We start from the raw sequence: 20,984 nt of genomic DNA, 5'->3' as shown, positions 1-20,984 counted from the left end.
GTCCAGTAGGTAGCACTAACAAGTACAATGACGCCATAAACTAAAACTGACACAAAAGAAGGACGGACGACGCTACAGCTGTCCTGACATTCCTCTAATTTTACAACAAATAAAACCATGTGGTCTGAATGGAAAAGACGCCGACGCCACTGGATTGAACTTGGAGGATGAATGGAAGAACAATGTGTTCCACCAATCAGCATTCTTCAACACACAGCCCCGCCCCAAGAATTCCAGGAATCTGAAAAGTCCCGCCCCCCCACTAAGAACTTTAATTTGGGGAAGTCTGGGGTTGAGGGACTGCTTTTTTACAGGTAATTTCATTGGAAACGCACCAATGTTTTCCAGAATCCACAGTAAATGATAGAAGTTCCTGGAAAAGGGATCGAATCAAAAATAATACTGGAATATTTAAAATAAAATAAACAATCAGAAATCTGTTTTCACAAGCTTTACCGTCCCTTTACAGTGAGTATTACCAACTAAACTACCACGGTATAACATAAAGTGTGTGTTCAGGAACGTGGGAGGATTTTGGACTTTTTTTTTTTTTTTTTTACAGATTTTGGTTTTTCTGACTTTTTTTTAGTGACTTTTCATTTTTAGAACTTTTATTTGTTCAGACTTTTCATTTTTCAGAATTCAAATTTTTCAGATTTTTGGTTTTTCTGGACTTTTGGTTTTCTGGACTTTTGGTTTTTCTTGACTCTTATTTATTCTGACTTTTGGTTTTTCAGAATTTCAAATTTTTCAGACTTTTGGTTTTACAGACTTTAATTTTTCAGACTTTTGTTTTTTCAGACGTTCGTTTTTTCGTACGTCACCTTGATGTGGTCGAGGACGGCCGTGGCCACGTTGGTGTGCAGGTCGATCAGTCGTTCTTCTCCAACAGCTCGGGCAGAGAACTGGACAAACCCAACAGGAAACGGTTAAATCACACACAGAATAAAAACTCAGCCTGGTTCTTCAGAGTTCCACAGTTCTAACACCTACGTACCCTCCATTACCCAGAATCCCCCTTCCATTACACCATGTGTCCTGGTCACACATCAAACACGCTCATATGTGTGGTTTAGATGCAGATTTTATCCATTAATCTAATCATCTGTTCTCTGGCTCCTCAGAAGGTCTTTCCTTAGAAGTTTCTGAGAATCCGACCAACAGATACTTATTGATAGATTTGTTTTTATTGATTCAGGATGGTTCGGGCAGTCGACGACCTTCCATGAAGCTCCTTACAAATATTTTGTTTTTCTGCTGCACTTTTTTTTTTTTTAATTATTTGCTGATTTTTTCCCCAGAGGAAAAATAAAGACAACTGAAGGTCTGTATATGTTTTAGATTTCCCTTTTTAGAAACAGCTATTACAAAATAAAACCCAGTGGTTATTTGATACTTACGGATTAAAACTGAAACACCAGGTCTTAGTTTTTATTGGGGTCAAAAGGGAATCGGTTCAATTTGTCTCAATGGAGTGATTTTCTTTTTCCATTTCCTAAAGGTGCCATCTGCTCTGATCGCTCTGGTTTTCACCACTTATTGATGAGGTTTATCCAGAGTTTTCTGCGTCTTACGCACAGGCGGTCTGAATAACACAGCTGGGTGAGGACGGGGTTCTGATGTGTTCTGATGTTCTCAAGGAGGTTCTGTTTCTTTTACCTGACGGCGGAGGTGAGTTTGGCGGTGTTATCTGATAACATGCTGATGGCGCCTTCGTCTTCTCCTTCCAAACCCTCGACACAACAACAACACACTGCATTTAATACCATCAAACCCACTGTGACACAGGCGTGGGCAGGTGGAACCATGGGAACTCGTACACATGCAGGGTTCTCACCATGATGCTCTTCAGACGTTTGACTTCATCTTCTTGTGCTCTGTACGTGTCCAACTCCTCCTGAACTGACTCGGCCACTTCTGGAAAAGGACTGAACGAAAACAACCAGCAGAAAATTAGAATCAGCCATCGTTCACATCCACGCTCAGGTTGTATGAGCGACACAATGATCCTTAACCCTCCGCTATCAGAGCGACTCACACTAATCACCAACAGCACATAATCTGCACAGTGTCCTGCTAATGTCAAAATGTTTTTCATACAGCTTTAACTTTTTTTTTTTTTTTTACATTTTTTTGTATTTCATCAACTTAAGCAATAAACAAAAATACTAAATGCTAAATAATCATCATAATTTTAACCCTTTAAACTCAATGTTTGTAATGTAAACAACCCATAGTTTTTGATACAAAAAAAAAAGCACAATTTTTTTTTTTAAATACAACATAAAATTTTTTTTTTTTTTTTTTTCATCCTTGCATATGGCAATGATTAACACCAACATTGGTTAATATGCATTACTGTTTTTGGTTCAAGGTCAAATGTTAAATGCTGAAATGTGTCAGTGTGCTTTTTGTACTCACTTGGTAGAGGGGTGTTGGTGTAGGAATTTAACATTGCTTACAATGTGCTGATTTTAGTGGGTCAAAATTTTTAAAAATCGCACAAAAGTGAACAACTGTTGAATTCTGACTCAAAACAAAATTATTTTTTATAACATGAAGTGCAAAGTGTGCATAATATGCTCACCCAGATAGTGGAAGGTTAATGGTCTAAATTACAGGTGTCAAACTCCGGCCCTCCAGGGCCGGTATCCTGCATGTTTTAGATGTTTCCCTCTTCCAGCACACCTGATGGTCGTTATCAGGCTTCTGCAGAGTTGGATGATAGGTTTATCGTTTGAATCAGGTGTGTTGGAAGAGGGAAACATCTAAAACATGCAGTCATAAACATTAAATCCACTATACTTGAGCATTTTCTAATGTTATAATGATTAGGCTGTTTTATGTACTGGTGTTGGATTTTAATTCTGTGTAAACGTTTTATTCCATCTTTATCTGTGTTGTTCTTTCACGGTTGAAATGAACATGTATATTTATTTCTCATTCCCTTTTCTTCACATACAACAAAACACAACAATATTATGTCTCAGCTTATTATTAGTATTAACACAACTTACAGATCCCGGTGGATTTACAAATACACAGAACATTTAGTAACAGGCAGAATACTGGTACAATTGCACTTATTTTTCTAAAGACATTTCTGGTTCTTCATATTTTTTCAGGTTATTCACATGTAATTATGAAGAAGATAGATAAGATAGAAAGATAGATAGATAATAGATGATAAGATGATAGATAGATAGATATAGATAGATAGATAGATAGATAGATAGATAGATAGTAGATAGTAGATAGATAGATAGATAGATAGATAGATAGATAGATAGATAGATAGATAGATAGATGATAGATAGATAGATAGATAGATACTTTATTGATCCTGATGGAAATTCAAGTGTAATATAAAATGTAATATTTCCATAATGTAATTTTACCTTTTTCACATTAAACCATGATTTGTCATCATTTACAGGTTGTTATGTTTTTATTTGACTATTACTGACACCATGGACTGTTCATATCCTCAGTGTAATTTTTGTGGTGAAAGTCCGGACTAGACCGTTTACGGGGCTGGTTTTGGCCCACGAACCGTATGTGTGACACCCCTGATATAAACTAACATGAACATTTGATCATTTTATAATTTACCTGCACTTCTGGTTCTGGTCTGGCCCCTCAGTGTTTGAGGCGTTTAGACGTTAAACCTCACCGTGTTCTTCGGACTCACCTGCCCTTGTGTTTCTGCCAGAATTTGTCGGCCGCCGTCAGGTCGTAGCTCTTCCTGTTTTTCTTTTTCGGTCTGGCGCCGGAGGGCGAAGGCTCCGCCCCCGCTCCCTCCTCCATCATGACCCGGTTCAGGTGGAAGTCCTGGTTTACAAACAGAAACACAGAGCACTTTGTCTCCATGAAAGCTCACAGTTATTTTCTCCTGATTTTCATGATCTGGATCCAACTTTAAGTCTCGATGGAACTCGGTCCAAAACAAAAACCACCAAGAAAACCCAACACGTCATGTTTTCATTTTTACTTTATGGTTCTGAATCCTTCCTAGAAGTCTATAAAACCTGATCCAGGACCAGCAGAAGCCTTTATCTGGCACATCAGGACTCATTAGAGCTCAGTGTGTCCCGACGGAGGCCGATGGGGAACAGATCCTCCACCCGAACCCTGAACCCAACAGAGGATCATAATAACACTGTCGTCATGGGAACAGCAGAGGCATGATGGGAGATTTAGAGCCCGGACAGAGTCCCCACTGAGTGTTCAGTCTGTGTTTATGGGAACGAGATGACGCAGACGGAGCCATCTGGACTGGACCAGACCGGACTGAGGCAGATCCAGATCTTGGTCTGGACCCAGGTCCGGACAGGAAGTACCACTGAGGGGGGCGGGGCCACCTGTTTCCAAAACACATGACGGCCGAGGCTTAAAGTTGGAACTGATATCAACTGTGTTTGGACGAGTTTTATTTAAGGATCAGGACAAAAAGAAAGAAATTAAAGACAAAACCAGAGACAAAGGATTTGACTCTGACACTAATTTAGTTTTCAGTTTTGAGGTAATGAAAAACAACAACAATTATTATTATTGTGTTCTACACACGTTTCTTTTTTGTTGTTTTGTTATTTGTCGTTTTGATTGCCAAATATTCACATTTATGCAGAGTCAGTTTTGTCACGACTGTAATGATTTAATATAAACAGATTCAAGTTGTGACAAATAGATTTTTTGTTGTTAAACTGATTTCAGCATCATAATCCATCGTAACCTGTTCAGTTTGACTAAGTTTGGACCAGACTAGAGGAAATTCCCTCTAGTTCCTGAGATTTTATGTTTGTACGAGTGACCGACATGACATCAGAGGTCTTGACCTTTGACCTTTGGCTACTTAAACAGTCTCAGTTTTCCCTCGTGTTGAAGTGAAGGTTTGAGTCCAATTTCCTGTCAAACTGGACCTAACCACAACACGCACCAACAGACACTTATAAAGATCTATATGCATTTCAAAATGTCAAAAACATTGCAAACATTTAAAGAAACTGATGAACTGCATGTACTTGTCCTTAAATAATGCAGTGAAAACCCAGCAAACACTAACATAACGTATGAAGCGTCACATCAGACGATCCTGAAACGAGTCCAGAGTTAGACGGAGGTGACGACGTGAGGCATTCAAGGACATTAGGACAGACACCTCTGAAATGCTTCGAGTTCCGTACTGATTTACTGTCTTAAAATCTGGCTCATTTTACAGCTGCAGCGTTTGACAGTTCGCTCATAAATCCCATAATTCCTTTCATCAGATACTTATTTAAGTGTCTGAGAGGAAACTAGGACTTGACCTTCTTCTATTTTAGCTGTAGAAGACTAGCTTTTACAGAACTCAGGCAGGTAGGGGTTAAATATGGGACTGTTAGGATTTTTCTGATGATCCTGGTATCGACTGGAAACGTCTTCTCCTGCGAGATATGAAACATCAGGTCGTAAAACTTGGACAAAGAGGAGAAAGTGCACAATCAATGACTAAATTTTTACATATGAAACCGGAGGAAACTGCAGAAACAGTGACTATTTCCACCAGGGTGTAAGAAGAGTTCTGCAATATATTGCAATGTTTCATTTCACAAAACTGTATCGATACAAAAACTACTGTATCAATATTTTAGGTATTTATTCAAATGCAGATATGGTGGAGGTTCATTTTGTTTTTTGTTCTTAGCTTACTGGCCGATAGGCTGTAAGCTAATGTCGTCATGCGGCCTCCGGTGGTGGCGTCTGTAGTCCATTACAAAATTTCAATCGTCTTCTTCTCTGAAACTACAATTCCGATTGAGTTCAAACTTGGTATACAGCTTCTTTATGATGATGTCAACAAAAGTTAGTGAAATTATTTGGATCCGTATCTGACTCTGGAGTTTGGTGCAACTTTGAAAAATTTCCCCATTATAAGAGATAGGAAGTGCCGGTAAGCTACAGGGCCATTGGTCCTATTTTTCTTTTTTGTTTAGATTTTATTTACTATTATTTAATGTTATTTTTTAAATAATGGTTATTTGAAGCATCCTAAAAGCCCTTTTTAGTATCTGAGAGAAAAACACTGATGACTTTAATTCTTTTGTAGTTAATATTTTGCTCCCTATCTATCTATCTATCTATCTATCTATCTATCTATCTATCTATCTAAAACTCATATACACTATTTTTGTTTCAACTTCCAAATGACTTTTTTTTAATCTACATTTAACCTTCCCTAAGTGATTTAATGACATTTATTATTATCCTCTGTATTTTGCATTTTTCAGTATAAATTACATATTTTCCTTTATTTAATTCACTGATCATGTAGATGTTCACTAAAGCTCAGTGTAAATTCAAAGGAGACGTGACTTTTTCAGTATATCTCTCATTAACTGAACAAACCCAGTGTGTCCATCCACTGTCATTGATCCAACACCATGGGTTTTACTGAAGAATCCACGTAGTAGAAGATGACGGTGCTTCCACGGTAACTACGGAGCCTCTGAACGTCCAAATGGGTCATATCTGATGACCATGAAAAGATAAATAACTGTATTTTACACCAATTATTACATGTATTGATAGGATTAGTGGATCAACAGGGATTAAACAGTTCAGATGGTTCAGGTGGACGGTGGATGTTTTGGGTGTTTGAGGGTTAATCCGTCAGTCCTTCTATGCCCGGGTTAAATCATGACAGACCATTGATGAGTCGACACTAACACTAATGTGTGTTATTTTTTGTGTATTTTACTGTTCATTGTCATGGTTTTTTTGCAGAACAGTACATCCACTGTGTTTAGTTGTGATTATATAAGACAAACACACTGAGTAATTCCTTCATTATTTCTGATCTTTGAGTTTCTTACTGACGTGTATTTTGTCTTTATTTGGTCTGTTTTGTCTCATTCTGACATGTCCTCCTTTAAAACACAAACTCCTCTGTGCATAAGTGGAAGCAACTCAAAGGAAAGTCAGCACTGAAGGATTAATATGAGGCCTGGGCTGCGGTGATGAGTGATTTTTGGGCTTTTCCTTGCCAGATTTTGGAGTCTTGTCACTGCCTGGAGGTGTGTGTGTGTCTGCTGACGTGTTACGCAACACCTCCATGTAACAGTACGTTCCAGTGCTGTCAGTGTTATGAAATAAGATATCAAATGAAATAAGATATAAAAAATTTTATTTAAGGACTTATCTTGACAAATAATAAAAAATAGGACCAACAGCCCTGTAGCTTACCGGCCAAATTAAAAGCTTTGGGAAATGTATCCAGATGCCATTTATTATCACCCAGTTATGTGTATTTATGATATTACAGAAATAGCCCATGTTTTGGTCATATTCCAATCAGATCTGTAAAAAATTCAAATTCCAACTTGATATCATTGATACTTATTTTATTGGATCAATCCACTTCCTATCTGCTATAATGGGAACATTTTTCAAAGTTGCACGAAATCCAGAATCAGATCCAGATGGAAATAATTTCAATACCTTGTGTTGACATCATCAAAAGAAGCTGTATACCAAGTTTGAAGTCAATCAGAACTGTAGCTTTGGAGAAAAAGACGATTGAAAGTTTTTCCCCATAAGAGCCCATGTTAAATTTTCTGTAAGTTCCCAGATCCAGAAGAAGATCCTGATCAGCATGTGGACATTATGTTTTGGTCATCTCCCCATCAGGGCTGGACTGTAGAAATTTACACTGGATATCATTTATATTTACTGAGTTATTGCATCCATCCACTTCCTATCTCTTATAATGGGGAAATTTTTCAAAGTGGCACCAAATCGAGAATCAGATCCGGAACCAAATAATTTCTCTAACTTTTGTTGACATCATAAAGAAACTGTATACCAAGTTTGAAGTCAACTGGAATTGTAGTTTTGGAGAAGAAGACGATTGAAATTTTTGTAACAGATGACAGACGCCGCCGCTGCTGCCGGACACCACATGACGACAATAGCTTACAGCCTGTCGGCCGGTAAGATAAAAATCCAGATGAACAAAACTGTGCGTACGCCCGAATCCAAGCACACTTCCTTTGTACATCCCAATCAGCGTGGAATTGAGTACATATGTTGGAGTACCAGACCTCCCTCTCCACGTCCATATTTAAATATGCAAATCAGCATAAACAGGGTCTGCAGGTGGGATTCCCTCTGGGATTCCCCTCTTGCATGATCAGTTGAGGACGTCAAGGTGGACGCGAAGCAGAGGCCAAAATAGGCGGAAGGAGAAAAGAGATGAACTCAGCCCGTTTGAGCGGAGTCGCCGCTATTTTGAGTGACACTGGTCTAAAAGGGCTGACTCAGATCACCCCCAAAGTAAATATGTATTTAGTGTTTGTGTAACTCACACATTAGTTCATTCTACGGGTCATACATCAGTCTGATCACAGCCAAACAAGATAAAGGTTCATGTGTAATCACGTCAGAATATCAAAGAGGAAATCCAAGACTGTGACTCATGTTAAATCACTCCATTTATTATTTCCCAAAAGACAATGAGACAGAAGAAGGTCAGATGCAGTCCCAGCCTGTCACAGACCGTGGGATTCCTCTGGTCCAACAGCCAGCTGCTGATGCCCGTCTCCTCACCTGTGCTCACTACAGTCACCAGAGGACATCATGAGGACAATCGGCGGCGTCAGTGAGCGCCTGGACCAACTTATAAATGTCCTCACAGACATTAACATTACATTACATGCATTTATCAACAAGTGAATTCTGTGTCGTCTCTTCATATGGTTGAAATCACATTCTGTCCGGATGGCAGGATCGGCATTGATGGGTCCAGGGTCTGGTTCTGGTGGGGGGGCTGTGCTGCTCTGACAGTAGGATGACGTGCCAGTGCGTTCATTGTTCATCTGTGTATCTCTGGTGTGCACATCAATCGAAGGAATGACCTTTGTCACATTATTAACAGTTTCCAGTGTCACCTCTAAGTGTCGCCAATGGTTCAAAGCACTAGAAACGTGCGTACACCAGCTCTGAAGTTGGTACGGAGGACCGCACATTTCCACGGTTATGTCACTCTTTGTACATCTGAACGTGAGCGTGGAAAAGGTCGTACACCACATTTTTGTGCGGGCGCAAGCTTTGTACATGAGGCCCCAGGTCTTTGAGTCTTTTTCCACAGCAGTGCGATACTTTTCTTGGTATTGAACAAACTGAGGAATATTCTCTCATTTTGCTGAAGTTGTGGTGTGTGTGTGTGTGTGTGCGCACTTCATGCTCCTGTAGTTTGTGTAAATGAAGGAATGCCATGCACTTAAGTGTCACATGTGCGACCGCTGACTCACCAGGACGTCGTGGATCAGCGCCTGATAGGTCCAGGTGTGATGGAGGGGCGTGGCCATGTCCACATTACGGTCAGCCAGGACGAACAGAGGCCTCTGGAAACTGAATGCGGGGGAGGAGGAGGAGGAAGAGCGTTATCAGACAGACACCAGAGCGTTCTGGGACATCATCACCTCATTGACGTCTCCTTTACCTGAACTGTCCGGCGGCCATGTTGTCTCCGGTGAACAGGCTGTTCCTGGCATCGCGCAGGTTTTCACGCAGCTTCTTATCCAACTTCTGCACAAAAACACACAAACGCACACAGTGAGAGTTGACAGAGCTGATCAAAGTTATGCTGATGACACACGTCTGCAGACAGATGAGGATCATCTGCTCCTGCGGACACTGAACTGAAACTGGTACTGACTTAAACCGCAGACGCCGTCAAATAAACAGAGGAAGTCACTGACACGTCAGGACACATGACAAACACTGAGCCTCAGATACAGAAAAAGAACCAGTTTAAGCCATAAACATCCATAATCAGACCTTTGATGGTTTAACAGTAGACGTGTTGGGTCCTTCACTCACTAATCTGAAAATCCACTGTGTTTCCATGGCAACAGCCTCAGTGTTTACATGTAGATGGGTTCAGGACAGGTGTTGAACCTTGGATGAAAACTCTGAGGCAGAGTCAGTACTGTACCTCTGATCCATTACAACTTCCTGTTTCAGGCATCACTGAACTTCAGGGTGTTGTCATGGCAACAACTTCCACACCGATACACCTTTAAATGTGTTCAGGTCAGATGTGTAAGTCAGAGTAAAAAAAAAACAAGGTGAATCAGGAAAAAAATCCATCAGAGTTAAACTACTTCCTATTTCAATAATCAAGATCAAAATATAATCTAATCTCATCCATCCATCCATCCATCCAAAACTGTGAAATTTGACACATCACCACGGCAACAACATTCAGGTGGTTTTGTGCAGTATTTTAGTGTCAGAGATGTTTTGTGTTACCTGAATGCAACCTGAAACTGATGGAGGTATAATTGATCTTTGCTATTTTCAACATCTGAATTTAATCAAATCAGTGTAAATATGTCGTTCTAGCTCCTCATATAAAGTGATTCTGTGTTCAAATCTGACCGTAGTTTGCAGTGACATAAAAGTTCCACAAGATGGCAGCATTTTCACAATAAAGGTTACACAGTTTCCGCGTGTTTAGAGAAGAATGGAGCTGGTTTGAAGAGTGTTTTACTGCATAAAAAGGAGAGTTTGTGCTTAAATAAGTCTGTTTCTACTTATACTGATCTGGACAATGAGGACATATGGTCATTTTATTAAGGTCCAGGAGTTAGTCTGGTCCCTGGAGGCTGCTTCTCCATCATCTACTTCAGGTTTTTACTTTCACCATCACACAGTGCCTCCAGACTCTGTGTTTCCTCTGTTCATCAGCTCCTGTAGACGTCATAACTTCTCTCTTTTTGGGTTTTCGTCAATAAAACAAAACAAACAAGAATGAAGAACTCACTGTCACTGACATTTTTGGACATTACCAGGTCAGTTCTGGTTGAGTTGGTGGATTTTCAGGAACCGACACTAAACTTGTGCTAAACTTGTGTTTTTATGAATGTTTGGTCTGATCTGGACTCCTTCGGTTGAAGACATGATGGTGCAGGTTTATGATAAACACATGTTCTATAAGGACTTGGTTCTGGGTGAATTCTGCTTAAACCAGTCTAAACCCCAGAAACAGTTCTAGTTTTAGTATGTTAACGACTATTTAATACCTTTTGATCTACTAACCCTATCAATACATGGAAATAACTGGTGTAAAACACAGTTCTTCATCTTTCATGGTCATCAGATATGACCATATTTGGATGTTCAGAGGCTCCGTAGTTACCGTGGAAACACCGCCATCTTCTACAATATTTGAATTTTGGACTTCTTTTATATAATCCTTTTGTTTTGTTTGTTTTAATGCATATTGAAATAAATAAACAAATAAACAAACATTGATTCACCAGTAAAACCCATGGAGTTGAATCAGTGACAGTGGATGGACACACTGGGTTTATGTTCAGTTAATGAGAGTTTTGCTGAAAAAGTCAGTTTATCGTCAGTTTTCTCTGTTTTGATAAAATAACCTTTGAATTTACTCTGAGCTTTAATGAACATCTACAAGATCAGTAAATTAAATACAGGAAAATACATGATTTACACTGAAAAATGCAACATATAGAGGATAATAGCATAATAAATGGTGATAACTCACTTAAGACAACTTAAAGAGAGAAAAAAATCATTTGGGAACTGCCACAAAAAGACCCTGGGTCTTTGTGTTAAATCTAAACTGAGAGTTCTTGAGGCCGACTTCATAACTTGCACTTGTTTTACTTATCTGCTCATAAATGTTACTATTACTAATTGTTTATTGTTAAATGTGTGTGTTATTTGTGTTTTAACGGTGTAATCTTGTAGCTGTGTGTTGTATTTGCTGCTGCCTATCTTGGCCAGGACTCCTTTACTTAAGATCAGTGAATTAAATAAAGAGAATAATGATTTACACTGAAAAATGCAACATTTAGAGGATAATAGTATAATAAATGGTGATTAATCACTTAGTAAAAGTTAAATGTAGAGAAAAACATTTGGAAGTCCCTACAAAAATAGTTCTAGATTTAAGGGTTAATTAATGTATTTACAAAGTTTTAACTGAACTTTGAGTTATTTACTAATTCTTGAGAAACTCTATATTTGGACATTTTTCCATTTTACCACAAAAAAAACTATTTACATTTCGACTTTCCCCTGAATATTCTAAATGAACTGTGTGACTTTTGTTCTGAAGCTCAATTTTGGCAGATTATACTTAAAATCATGTCTTTATGTCTAACATTTGGCTTTAATGTCATTACTTTATTGAACATAGATGTACTTCAGCCTTTTTACTTCGTTGAAAAAGTCACTTTTTCTTCAGTTTTCTCTGTTTTGATTCAACTCTACAACTCTGAGCTTTAATGAACATCTACATGATCAGTGAATTAAATATAGAAAAACACATGATTTACACTGAAAAATGTGAAAATACAGAAGATAATATTAGAATAAATGTTGAAAGAAAGGTTAAATGTGGATGTTGCCATAGAAACAGGTCTTAGAGACATTAAACCCACTGATCTCAGGTTTCTATCTGAGTGATGAAGTCATTGAACTCACCACGGCGACCATCTCTGCAGCGTTTCCACGGGGACAGCGGATGATGGGCACCGCCCCTGGACGTCAGAAGGACAACGGGTCACACAGCTGAACGTGAACGTCTGGAACCTGACGAACATCTGAGCGACTGAACTCACCCAAAGTGACGAAGAAACAGAACAGACTGTCCACGATGGTGTCCATGATGGCCTCCATGTCCGTGTCCTGGATGTCCGCTCTGTTGATGGCTGACGGGACAGACGCACAGGTCAAGAGGTCAACGGAGGGGCAACAGGCCAACAGGACAACGCAGAGGTCAACGCAAAAGTCAATAGGTTAACGCAGAGGTCAACACAGAGGTCAACAGGTCAACACAGAGGTCAACACAGAGGTCAACAGGTCAACGCAGAGGTCAACAGGTCAATGCAGAGATCAACACAGAGGTCAACAGGTCAATGCAGAGGTCAACGCAGAGGTCAACAGGACAACACAGAGGTCAACAGGACAACATAGAGGTCAACAGGTCAGCGCAGAGGTCAACAGGTCAACACAGAGATCAACACAGAGGTCAACACAGAGGTCAACAGGTCAACCCAGAGGTCAACCCAGAGGTCAACAGGACAACGCAGAGGTCAACACAGAGATCAACACAGAGGTCAACAGGACAACACAGGTCAACAGGATAACAGAGCGGTCAACAGGACAACACAGATGTCAACAGGTCATCAGTGTATGTATCTGTATGTGTGTGTTTGCATGTTTGTGTGTGTGTGTGTGTGTGTATGTGTGTGTCTGCGTGTGTATGTGTGTGTGTGTGTGTGTGTGTGTGTGTTACCATGGTAGGAGATGAGCTCTTTGTTCTGGTGACACAGGATGAACATGTCGTCTTCCAGGGTGATGAAGTTCAGGTACTGGTCGTAAACCTAAGGACAGAGGTCAGAGGTCAAAGGTTACATCATGTGTCATCATGCGCCTGGTAAGGAGCCCAACGATGGGTGTGATGCGGCGGTAACCATGGTAACCTTGGTGACTTGGCTGACAGCATTCGCAGCCAGGGCAGCGCTGGCGATGTCCTCCAGTTTACTGCGACTGATGGCGGAGATGAAGTTGAGGTAGTAGGACTCATACAGCTGGTTCCTCAGGTCCTGGAGGATGGAGACAGCAGTCACATGACTTCTGTGTGTGTGTGTGTGTGTGTGTGTGTGTGTGTGTGTGTGGTGTGTGTGTGTGTGTGTGTGTGTACCTGACATATCCTGTCGATGTTCTCCTCTGTGGGCATGACGAAGTAAACGGCAGGAACATCAGGGATCGGGTCACGGTCCGAGTGAAGCAAACTGAAACACACACACAAACAAACAAACAAACTGAAACCACAAACAAAACAAACTGAAACACACGCAACAAACTACTGAAACACACAAACAAACTACTGAAACACACGCACACAAACTACTGAAACACACAAACTACTGAAACACACGCACACAACTACTGAACACACAAACAAACTGAAACACAAACAAACTGAAACACACACACAAACTGAAACACACAAACAAACAAACTGAAACACACACACAAACAAACAAACAGAAACACAAACAACTGAAACACACACACAAACTGAAACACACAAACAAAAACAAACTGAAACACACAAACAAACAAACTGAAACACACACACACAAACAAACAAACAAACAGAAACACAAACAAACTGAAACACACACACACAAACAAACTGAAACACACACACACAAACAAACAAACAGAAACACAAACAAACTGAAACACACACAAACAAACTGAAACACAAACAAACAAACAAACAGAAACACAAACAAACACACACACACACACAAACAGAAACACACACACAAACTTATGTCCTGTCTTGTGTCTCTTATGTGTCTCATGGTGTCTCTTATGTCCTGTCTTATATCTCATGGTGTCTCTTATGTCCTGTCTTATATCTCATGGTGTCTCTTATGTCCTGTCTTATATCTCATGGTGTCTCTTATGTCCTGTCTTGTGTCTCATGGTGTCTCTTATGTCCTGTCTTATATCTCATGGTGTCTCTTATGTCCTGTCTTATATCTCATGGTGTCTTATGTCCTGTCTTGTGTCTCATGGTGTCTCTTATGTCCTGTCTTATATCTCATGGTGTCTCTTATGTCCTGTCTTATATCTCATGGTGTCTCTTATGTCCTGTCTTGTGTCTCATGGTGTCTCTTATGTCCTGTCTTATATCTCATGGTGTCTCTTATGTCCTGTCTCATATCTCATGGTGTCTCTTATGTCCTGTCTTATATCTCATGGTGTCTCTTATGTCCTGTCTTGTGTCTCACGGTGTCTCTTCTGGTGTCTTACAGGTGCAGTGTGATGCCCATGTCCCTCAGTTCTTTGACGGACAGCAGAGGAGAGATGATGTCCTGTCCAAACCTGTCATAGATCAGCACCTGGAAACACAGACAGGTCAAAGGTCACATGGCTCAGGGCCAGACGGTGATGAGCTCATGACTCAAAGACGACAAACGCTGCAGGAAATCATGAAAAGGACACAGATGTCTCCAAAGACCAGGGACAGTTTAATCCTGGAGCCAAACGCTGTGATACAGATGATTAAATTAATCTTCTGGTATCTGGTTGCATGATTTTCTAAATTCTGACCCATCCACTAAAATCAACACATTGTAACTAATGTTAAATTCCTACACCAGTGGTTCCAACTTTATTTTATTTGTGACTCCATTTTAACATCACAAATTTTTGGCAACCCCAGATATTGAAAACGGAGACCTTTTCTTAAGCTAAAATTAATTTGTTTTTGATCCTGTAATAGTTTCTATACTCTGTTTCAAATCCAGGTTAATTTCAGAGGACATTTAGTCTATATAATGTATATTATTGTGGATGGAGGCAGTAAAGCCAGGTGTAGATTACTGCACAAAGGGAGAATTGGATTTTCCTTGGTCAGGATATGTACAGTCAGTCAAGCTTAAATTTACAAGGCTGACAATTAATACTGAACAAACAAGAACTCAAACTACGAATTATGGAAGAGCTGCAGCATCTGAAACTGACCACAATTAACATTTGACAGAAACAGTACCACAGTGCTTCAGTTTCAGCTTCATAGTTTGTCATGTCTTTTATGGATTGGGACCGTCTCTGTCAACTCACCATATATCTTTTATTAGTAACTTTTTATTTTTAATTTCATAAATTACTAGAAATTCCAGGTGACCCGACTTGGGGTCCCGACCCCAAGGTTGAAAAACACTGTCCTACACTAACACCCTTGTACCAAGTGAGTACAAAATGTGCATTGACACATTATAGCATTTAACATTTGACCTAGAACAAAAAATAATAATAATGAATAATAATCAATGTGGATGTTAATTATTGACATATGACACGATAAAATAAAATAAAATAAAAAAAATACTGATCAACTTTTTATGTAGGATACTGGAAAAATGTTTGTGTTTTTTGCATCAAAAAGTATGGTTTGTTTACGTCACAAACATGGCATTTATGGCTCAAGTTGGTGAAATACAAAAAAAGTTAAAAACAATTTAAAAAGAAAAAAAAAAAAAAAAAGGACATTACTACTGCACTGAGCATATTACGCCTCTTTGGTGATTAGAAGGACCTCTCTGATACCGAAGAGTTAATGAGTGTCTCAGTACCAGTCTGTTAATGTGAGTCAAAGGGCTGAAGGTTCATCTTATGTCTTTTACAGTAAAACTGATAAACTGAAGAGTCTACTGAAGTGTCCAAGTCCTGGTGTGTCCACACTGGAAAAGCACTTCGATCATTTCCAGTGAAATACAAGTGTTTGAAGCTCAACTGTAATTGATGTCATTTAATAAACTGTAGTTAGTTTGGGTCCGTTACCTTCCACACCGGTTCTGCCGCCGTGTTGTTCAGAGGAGGAGCATTAAAATTCAGCATTCGCTTCAGAGCCACTGAAGGAAAAAAACAACAATAAGAGTCAAAATAAGAGTAAAAAAAGTAACAGTCAAAAATAAAAGTCAAGAAGAAGAAGAAGAGTCAAAAATAAGTCTACAACACAGAGGTTGAGTCTACAACCGTTCAGATGCAGATTCAACATCACAATCCATTTCTGAATAAAAAGACAAACATTTACTTTGCAAATCTGAACAGCATCATCCAGCTCTCAAATGAAAATGCAAATACATTTAAGTAAATAACAGAAACTAATAAACAAGTACAAATTATGATGGAAAGTGATTAATAACCACAATTTAGGAAAATATATTTTCAAGTTGTTGACAAAACAGATTAAGACAAAAAATACCAAAATTAAAAGACATTTAAATCTGAACTGAACTGCTCCACATACATGATCTACTAGGAAAAAGAAAAGAACATTGTCACATCTAATTTGTATGTGACAGAAATGACCAACGAACTAATAATTTATTCTTTAACTCATTTGTTCTCAAATAAACAAGACATCAATAAATTCAAACAGATGCAGAGAGAAACCCAACAATGTTTCCACCCGAGTCAGAATGAAGAGAATTTACAGAAACAAAACCAGACGAGTCCAGTTTCTGTTAAAGGAGATGATTTAATGACAGAAATGAGAACACATTAAACACTGACTAGACTGTTGTATGTATGACAGACCACTGTTGAACAAAAACAGCCAAACAAACACCAGGATTATAAAATACATACAAACATAATTATCTTAAATGTATTAATCTAGATGGATTTTATAGAATACAAAAAGGTGAAAAGAAATAAACAACACATTTTCATCAGGTTTATGTCACAATTTTTAATATTTAATTAATAATTGACATGTTGAAAGTGAAACTATACTTTAAGAGATGAAGGATGATTATGACTGTTCATTTTTACCTTTAATTTACCAAAAATATGTTAAAATGGGGGAGAAATAACAGTATTATATATATGTTAGTGTTAAATGTTGAATATTTTTGACAAATTAGTCAGACATTAGTACAAACAAATCTCTGTTTCATCAACTACTGGATTAATAAAAGAATGGATGGAAAAATAATCACCTATAAGAGGGAAGCATGGACACAGACAGTAAAACCATAATGAACTGGTAGTTTCATTTCAACATTAAAGTTCTCATATGGAAAATAAAATTAATGACTCCAGCCATAAAGTTTCTCATAATACATGTGCAAACTCTGACTAGTTTTAGGTTTAACTGGATTTACTCTGAGACTCCTGACATTTTCTGGTTGTTTCCATCAGTTTGTTTTAGTTTCTGTTTGTGAAATAACTCTAATATTTCATTTTTAATAGACTCGGTGTGTTGTTCCACGTTAGCAGCCGGTTAGCTTCAGCAGCTAACTGACCCAGGTGGACGGTACCAGCCCGGTTAGTTTAATTAGGGGTTACCCGGCCTGGTTAGCCTTCGGTGGACTGGTTAACCGTCCGGTGAACGGTTATTCTGGTTAACTAGAGGAGCGGTTGGGTTTATTTGTCGGATAATCGCCAGGACCATCCGCTAGCTTCAGCTGTCAGTCCGCTGTCAGTGACCTAACAGCCCGTGGTTGAGCCCCACCGTCAGGCCCGGAGCCGGTTCACCGTCCGCGGCCCGGTACCGCCTCCGCTTACCGCTGGAACCCCCGGTAAAGGCGTAAAGAGGAGTTTTGCTCACCTGTCTGCTTCTCCCGGGCGGACGCCGCCATGTTGGATGTTGTTGGTGGTGACGGAGCGTCTGATGACGTGGCAGCTGCCGGACGTTACGCTGCGTTCAGGTGTCACAGTGAGAACAGGAATCTAGAATAGCGAGAATAACACTCCCTCCAACTTTATTCGTCTCGATTTTGTGACGTGGAAGAAATATGGAACTTTTGTCATTTTGTCCTGAAACTGCTCTACACTTATTTTTTCTGTGTAAACACTTCCAATTTCTGGTCCGAAATTGAAAAATATATCATATCTAAAAGTAATGAAAAGATAACTATAACATCTCAAAATGTAATTACATATTTTAAACATGACATTCACAATTTAGAATTTGTTGTAAATTTGATCATTTTATTTGGAAAATTTCATATACATAAAAAAATATATCAAAACACACCCAAATTTTAAAATCTTCCCATTGGAATTTGAAAAATATATTAAATCTTTAGAGGTTATCTAAAACAAAAAAAGCTCTAACACCCTTCTTTAATTCTTTAATATAGACTGAACTCTATGTTGCATTTATTTATTTTTGTTAGATTTGTCATTTTTATTTATTTTTTATACTATTATTTGTCTATTATGCTTTGTGTCTCCAAATGCATTATTTTCTTAAACTTAAAAAAAAAAAACCAGCAACAATAACACAGTCACCTTACATGTAACATTAGTCAAAATGGACATAGAATGAATAAAAGGGGGAAAAAATGATCAAAAATGAACAAGTGTACAAAATACATTTAGAGTTAAAATTAACTTGTTTGTACATACATTTTTTTTATATCTATACTTATAGGCCTATTTATAGTTGTTTTTTTCTATTTTATTAATGACTGCACATATAGAAATATATTTCACTGTGCATTGTACTATGTATAATTGTGCACAGGACGAATGAACCTTCTAAAACATCATATCTTAAATGAACACAATATTCAAATGTACGCAGTAAAATATAATAAAACTGAAACACACTTTAAAAAACTAATATATCAACTAAATTAGCATTAAGCTACCAGTTTTAACCTTATTAATGAAAAAAGCTTCTAACATTACTGGAAAGCGTAGGTTTAAAGTAATATTTTGATTACTTTTTAATTCTACTTTCCAGTTAAAGCATTTCTCATTAATCAAATGGTCAAATGTGACCTGGCAGTGACAAAGTGATTAAATTAATTCCATCACTTATTCCTGCTTTAATTATTCATCTCACAGTGCTTCACAAATAAAATTTAAAACACCAATGATGACTAAATACATAACCCTGATCTCACAATAAGATGGTTTCCTTCTTTTCTCGGTGAATGACCTGGACATCCAAGGCACATATCTGCAATTCAAGGTCAAAATAAACATTTAAATGACAAGTTTGATATTCAGGGTGAATATTCAATATAAATATGTCATAAAAGAAACTAATAACTAACAAAAACCTACAGACACAAAGCAGAAAACTCATCATCACTATCAAACCTTAAGTTGAACTTCCCATTCTCCCAACAGGACATGAACGCAGCATTATCTGCCCATCAAAGATCTGACAGTGATGAAGAGGTCTCACTCTGTTTATGTTTTCAGCACCACAGAGGAAGCGCAGCAGAGGTGTCACTCTGATGTTTTATTAATGTCTGAATGTGACCTTTTTTTATTTATTTAACTCAACTTTTTTTGTTTAGAAACACATTTCATTCATTAAAGAACGAAAACGAAGACACCATATCTTATAATCCAGTAAGGACAGTGTACACTGAGCCTAAACGCTGTCGGAATCCATTAAAAACAGATTTATACGTTTTTAAGTTGTTTTTTTTTTAGAATACATGCAGTGAAATCCATTAAAAATGAGATCCTGTGTCATAATAATGTCTCATACAATTGCTTTTAATTACTTGTGTAACTGAGGCTATATACATGTTTGACGAGTAGATTACAGGTTTTCCCCAAACCTTTTTATTGAGTTTTGCATCTATTTTATATCAATATTTCATGTAAAAACAGTCTATGTAAAATCCCAAGTATTTTCCTTGTAGGTATAAAATGAGGTGTCTTTACAATGACTTTCTAGACCTTTAAAAATCCATAATTCTGAAAACAAACAAGTTCTTCATTATTGATCAGACTGTTTTTTTGACATGAAAACATCCATAAATGTGTTCTCTGGTCATGCACCATGTTTTCTGTAAAAAAATCTGACAAAACAATGTGTTTCTCATTAGAAAATAACAGCAAATGAATTTAAAGGAATAAACAGTCGTCTCCAAAAAAAAAAGGGTTACTAAAATCACAAGGATGGAAATGGAAATGAAGACTCGAAGGCAATAAAGTTTGTCACAGATGATCGACGAGGAGGAAAAACAAACATGAAAAACAACAGAAGGAAATAAACCAAACTGTTCATGATCACAGAAAAACTTCAGCAACGAATCAAGATTAAAAGAAAAAAAGTCTATGTACAACACAAAAACCATAAAAACACATACGAGACGCTGCTTTAGAATCCCAACAACAGGAGGCTTTACAAGATACAGATACAGACAAACGTATCAGTAACATCATCCAAAACAGTTCAAAGTTTGACTGGTGTGTTCGTGTGCGTCACTGAGTCTGTTGTCGACAGATGTTTATCAACCTGTTTCTGTTCTTGGAGATCTGATTCTGAAATGGACAAACTCACTGAAACGCATGAACTGAGCCTTAACTGCCACTGATGACATGATTCAGACGTGCCCTCTGCAACCTCGGAGGTGGGTCTGGCTGTTTGGACCCAGGTCCGGTCTAGATGCGTGCGGGGGTGGAGGTGG

The 20,984-nt window shown here is 38.3% G+C and overlaps 2 protein-coding genes across 2 annotated transcripts in view; both read right to left on the bottom strand.

Moving 5' to 3' along the window:
* Positions 1–20,984, bottom strand: part of LOC115414145 (sec1 family domain-containing protein 1-like) — a 92,809-nt gene that overhangs the window by 29,942 nt on the left and 41,883 nt on the right.
* LOC115414146 (sec1 family domain-containing protein 1-like) lies at positions 852–18,262 on the bottom strand. Its single transcript, XM_030127363.1, has 14 exons — positions 18,152–18,262; positions 16,378–16,448; positions 14,845–14,933; positions 13,718–13,808; positions 13,497–13,619; positions 13,310–13,397; positions 12,633–12,722; positions 12,496–12,551; positions 9,479–9,564; positions 9,288–9,387; positions 3,692–3,831; positions 1,838–1,928; positions 1,660–1,733; positions 852–905 (listed from the first exon to the last, which is right to left on the bottom strand). The coding sequence occupies exons 1-14, from the start codon at positions 18,180–18,182 to the stop codon at positions 872–874; spliced, it is 1,164 nt and encodes a 387-aa protein (XP_029983223.1). The 5' UTR covers positions 18,183–18,262; the 3' UTR covers positions 852–871.

This window comes from Sphaeramia orbicularis, chromosome 22 (assembly GCF_902148855.1).
Source record: "Sphaeramia orbicularis chromosome 22, fSphaOr1.1, whole genome shotgun sequence".
In the NCBI taxonomy this organism is placed as follows: domain Eukaryota; kingdom Metazoa; phylum Chordata; class Actinopteri; order Kurtiformes; family Apogonidae; genus Sphaeramia; species Sphaeramia orbicularis.
The sequence above is the reverse complement of the archived record's forward strand: the minus strand, read 5'-3'. Positions and strand labels throughout refer to the sequence as shown.

Coding starts and splice junctions, on each gene's coding strand:
- LOC115414146 (XM_030127363.1), bottom strand. CDS start 18,182: ATGGCGGCGTCCGCCCGGGAGAAGCAGACAG. Junction 12,723..13,309: donor AGAGCTCATCTCCTACCATG/GTAACACACACA, acceptor CTGTCCCGTCAG/CCATCAACAGAGCGGACATC. Junction 1,734..1,837: donor AACGTCTGAAGAGCATCATG/GTGAGAACCCTG, acceptor TGTTGTGTCGAG/GGTTTGGAAGGAGAAGACGA.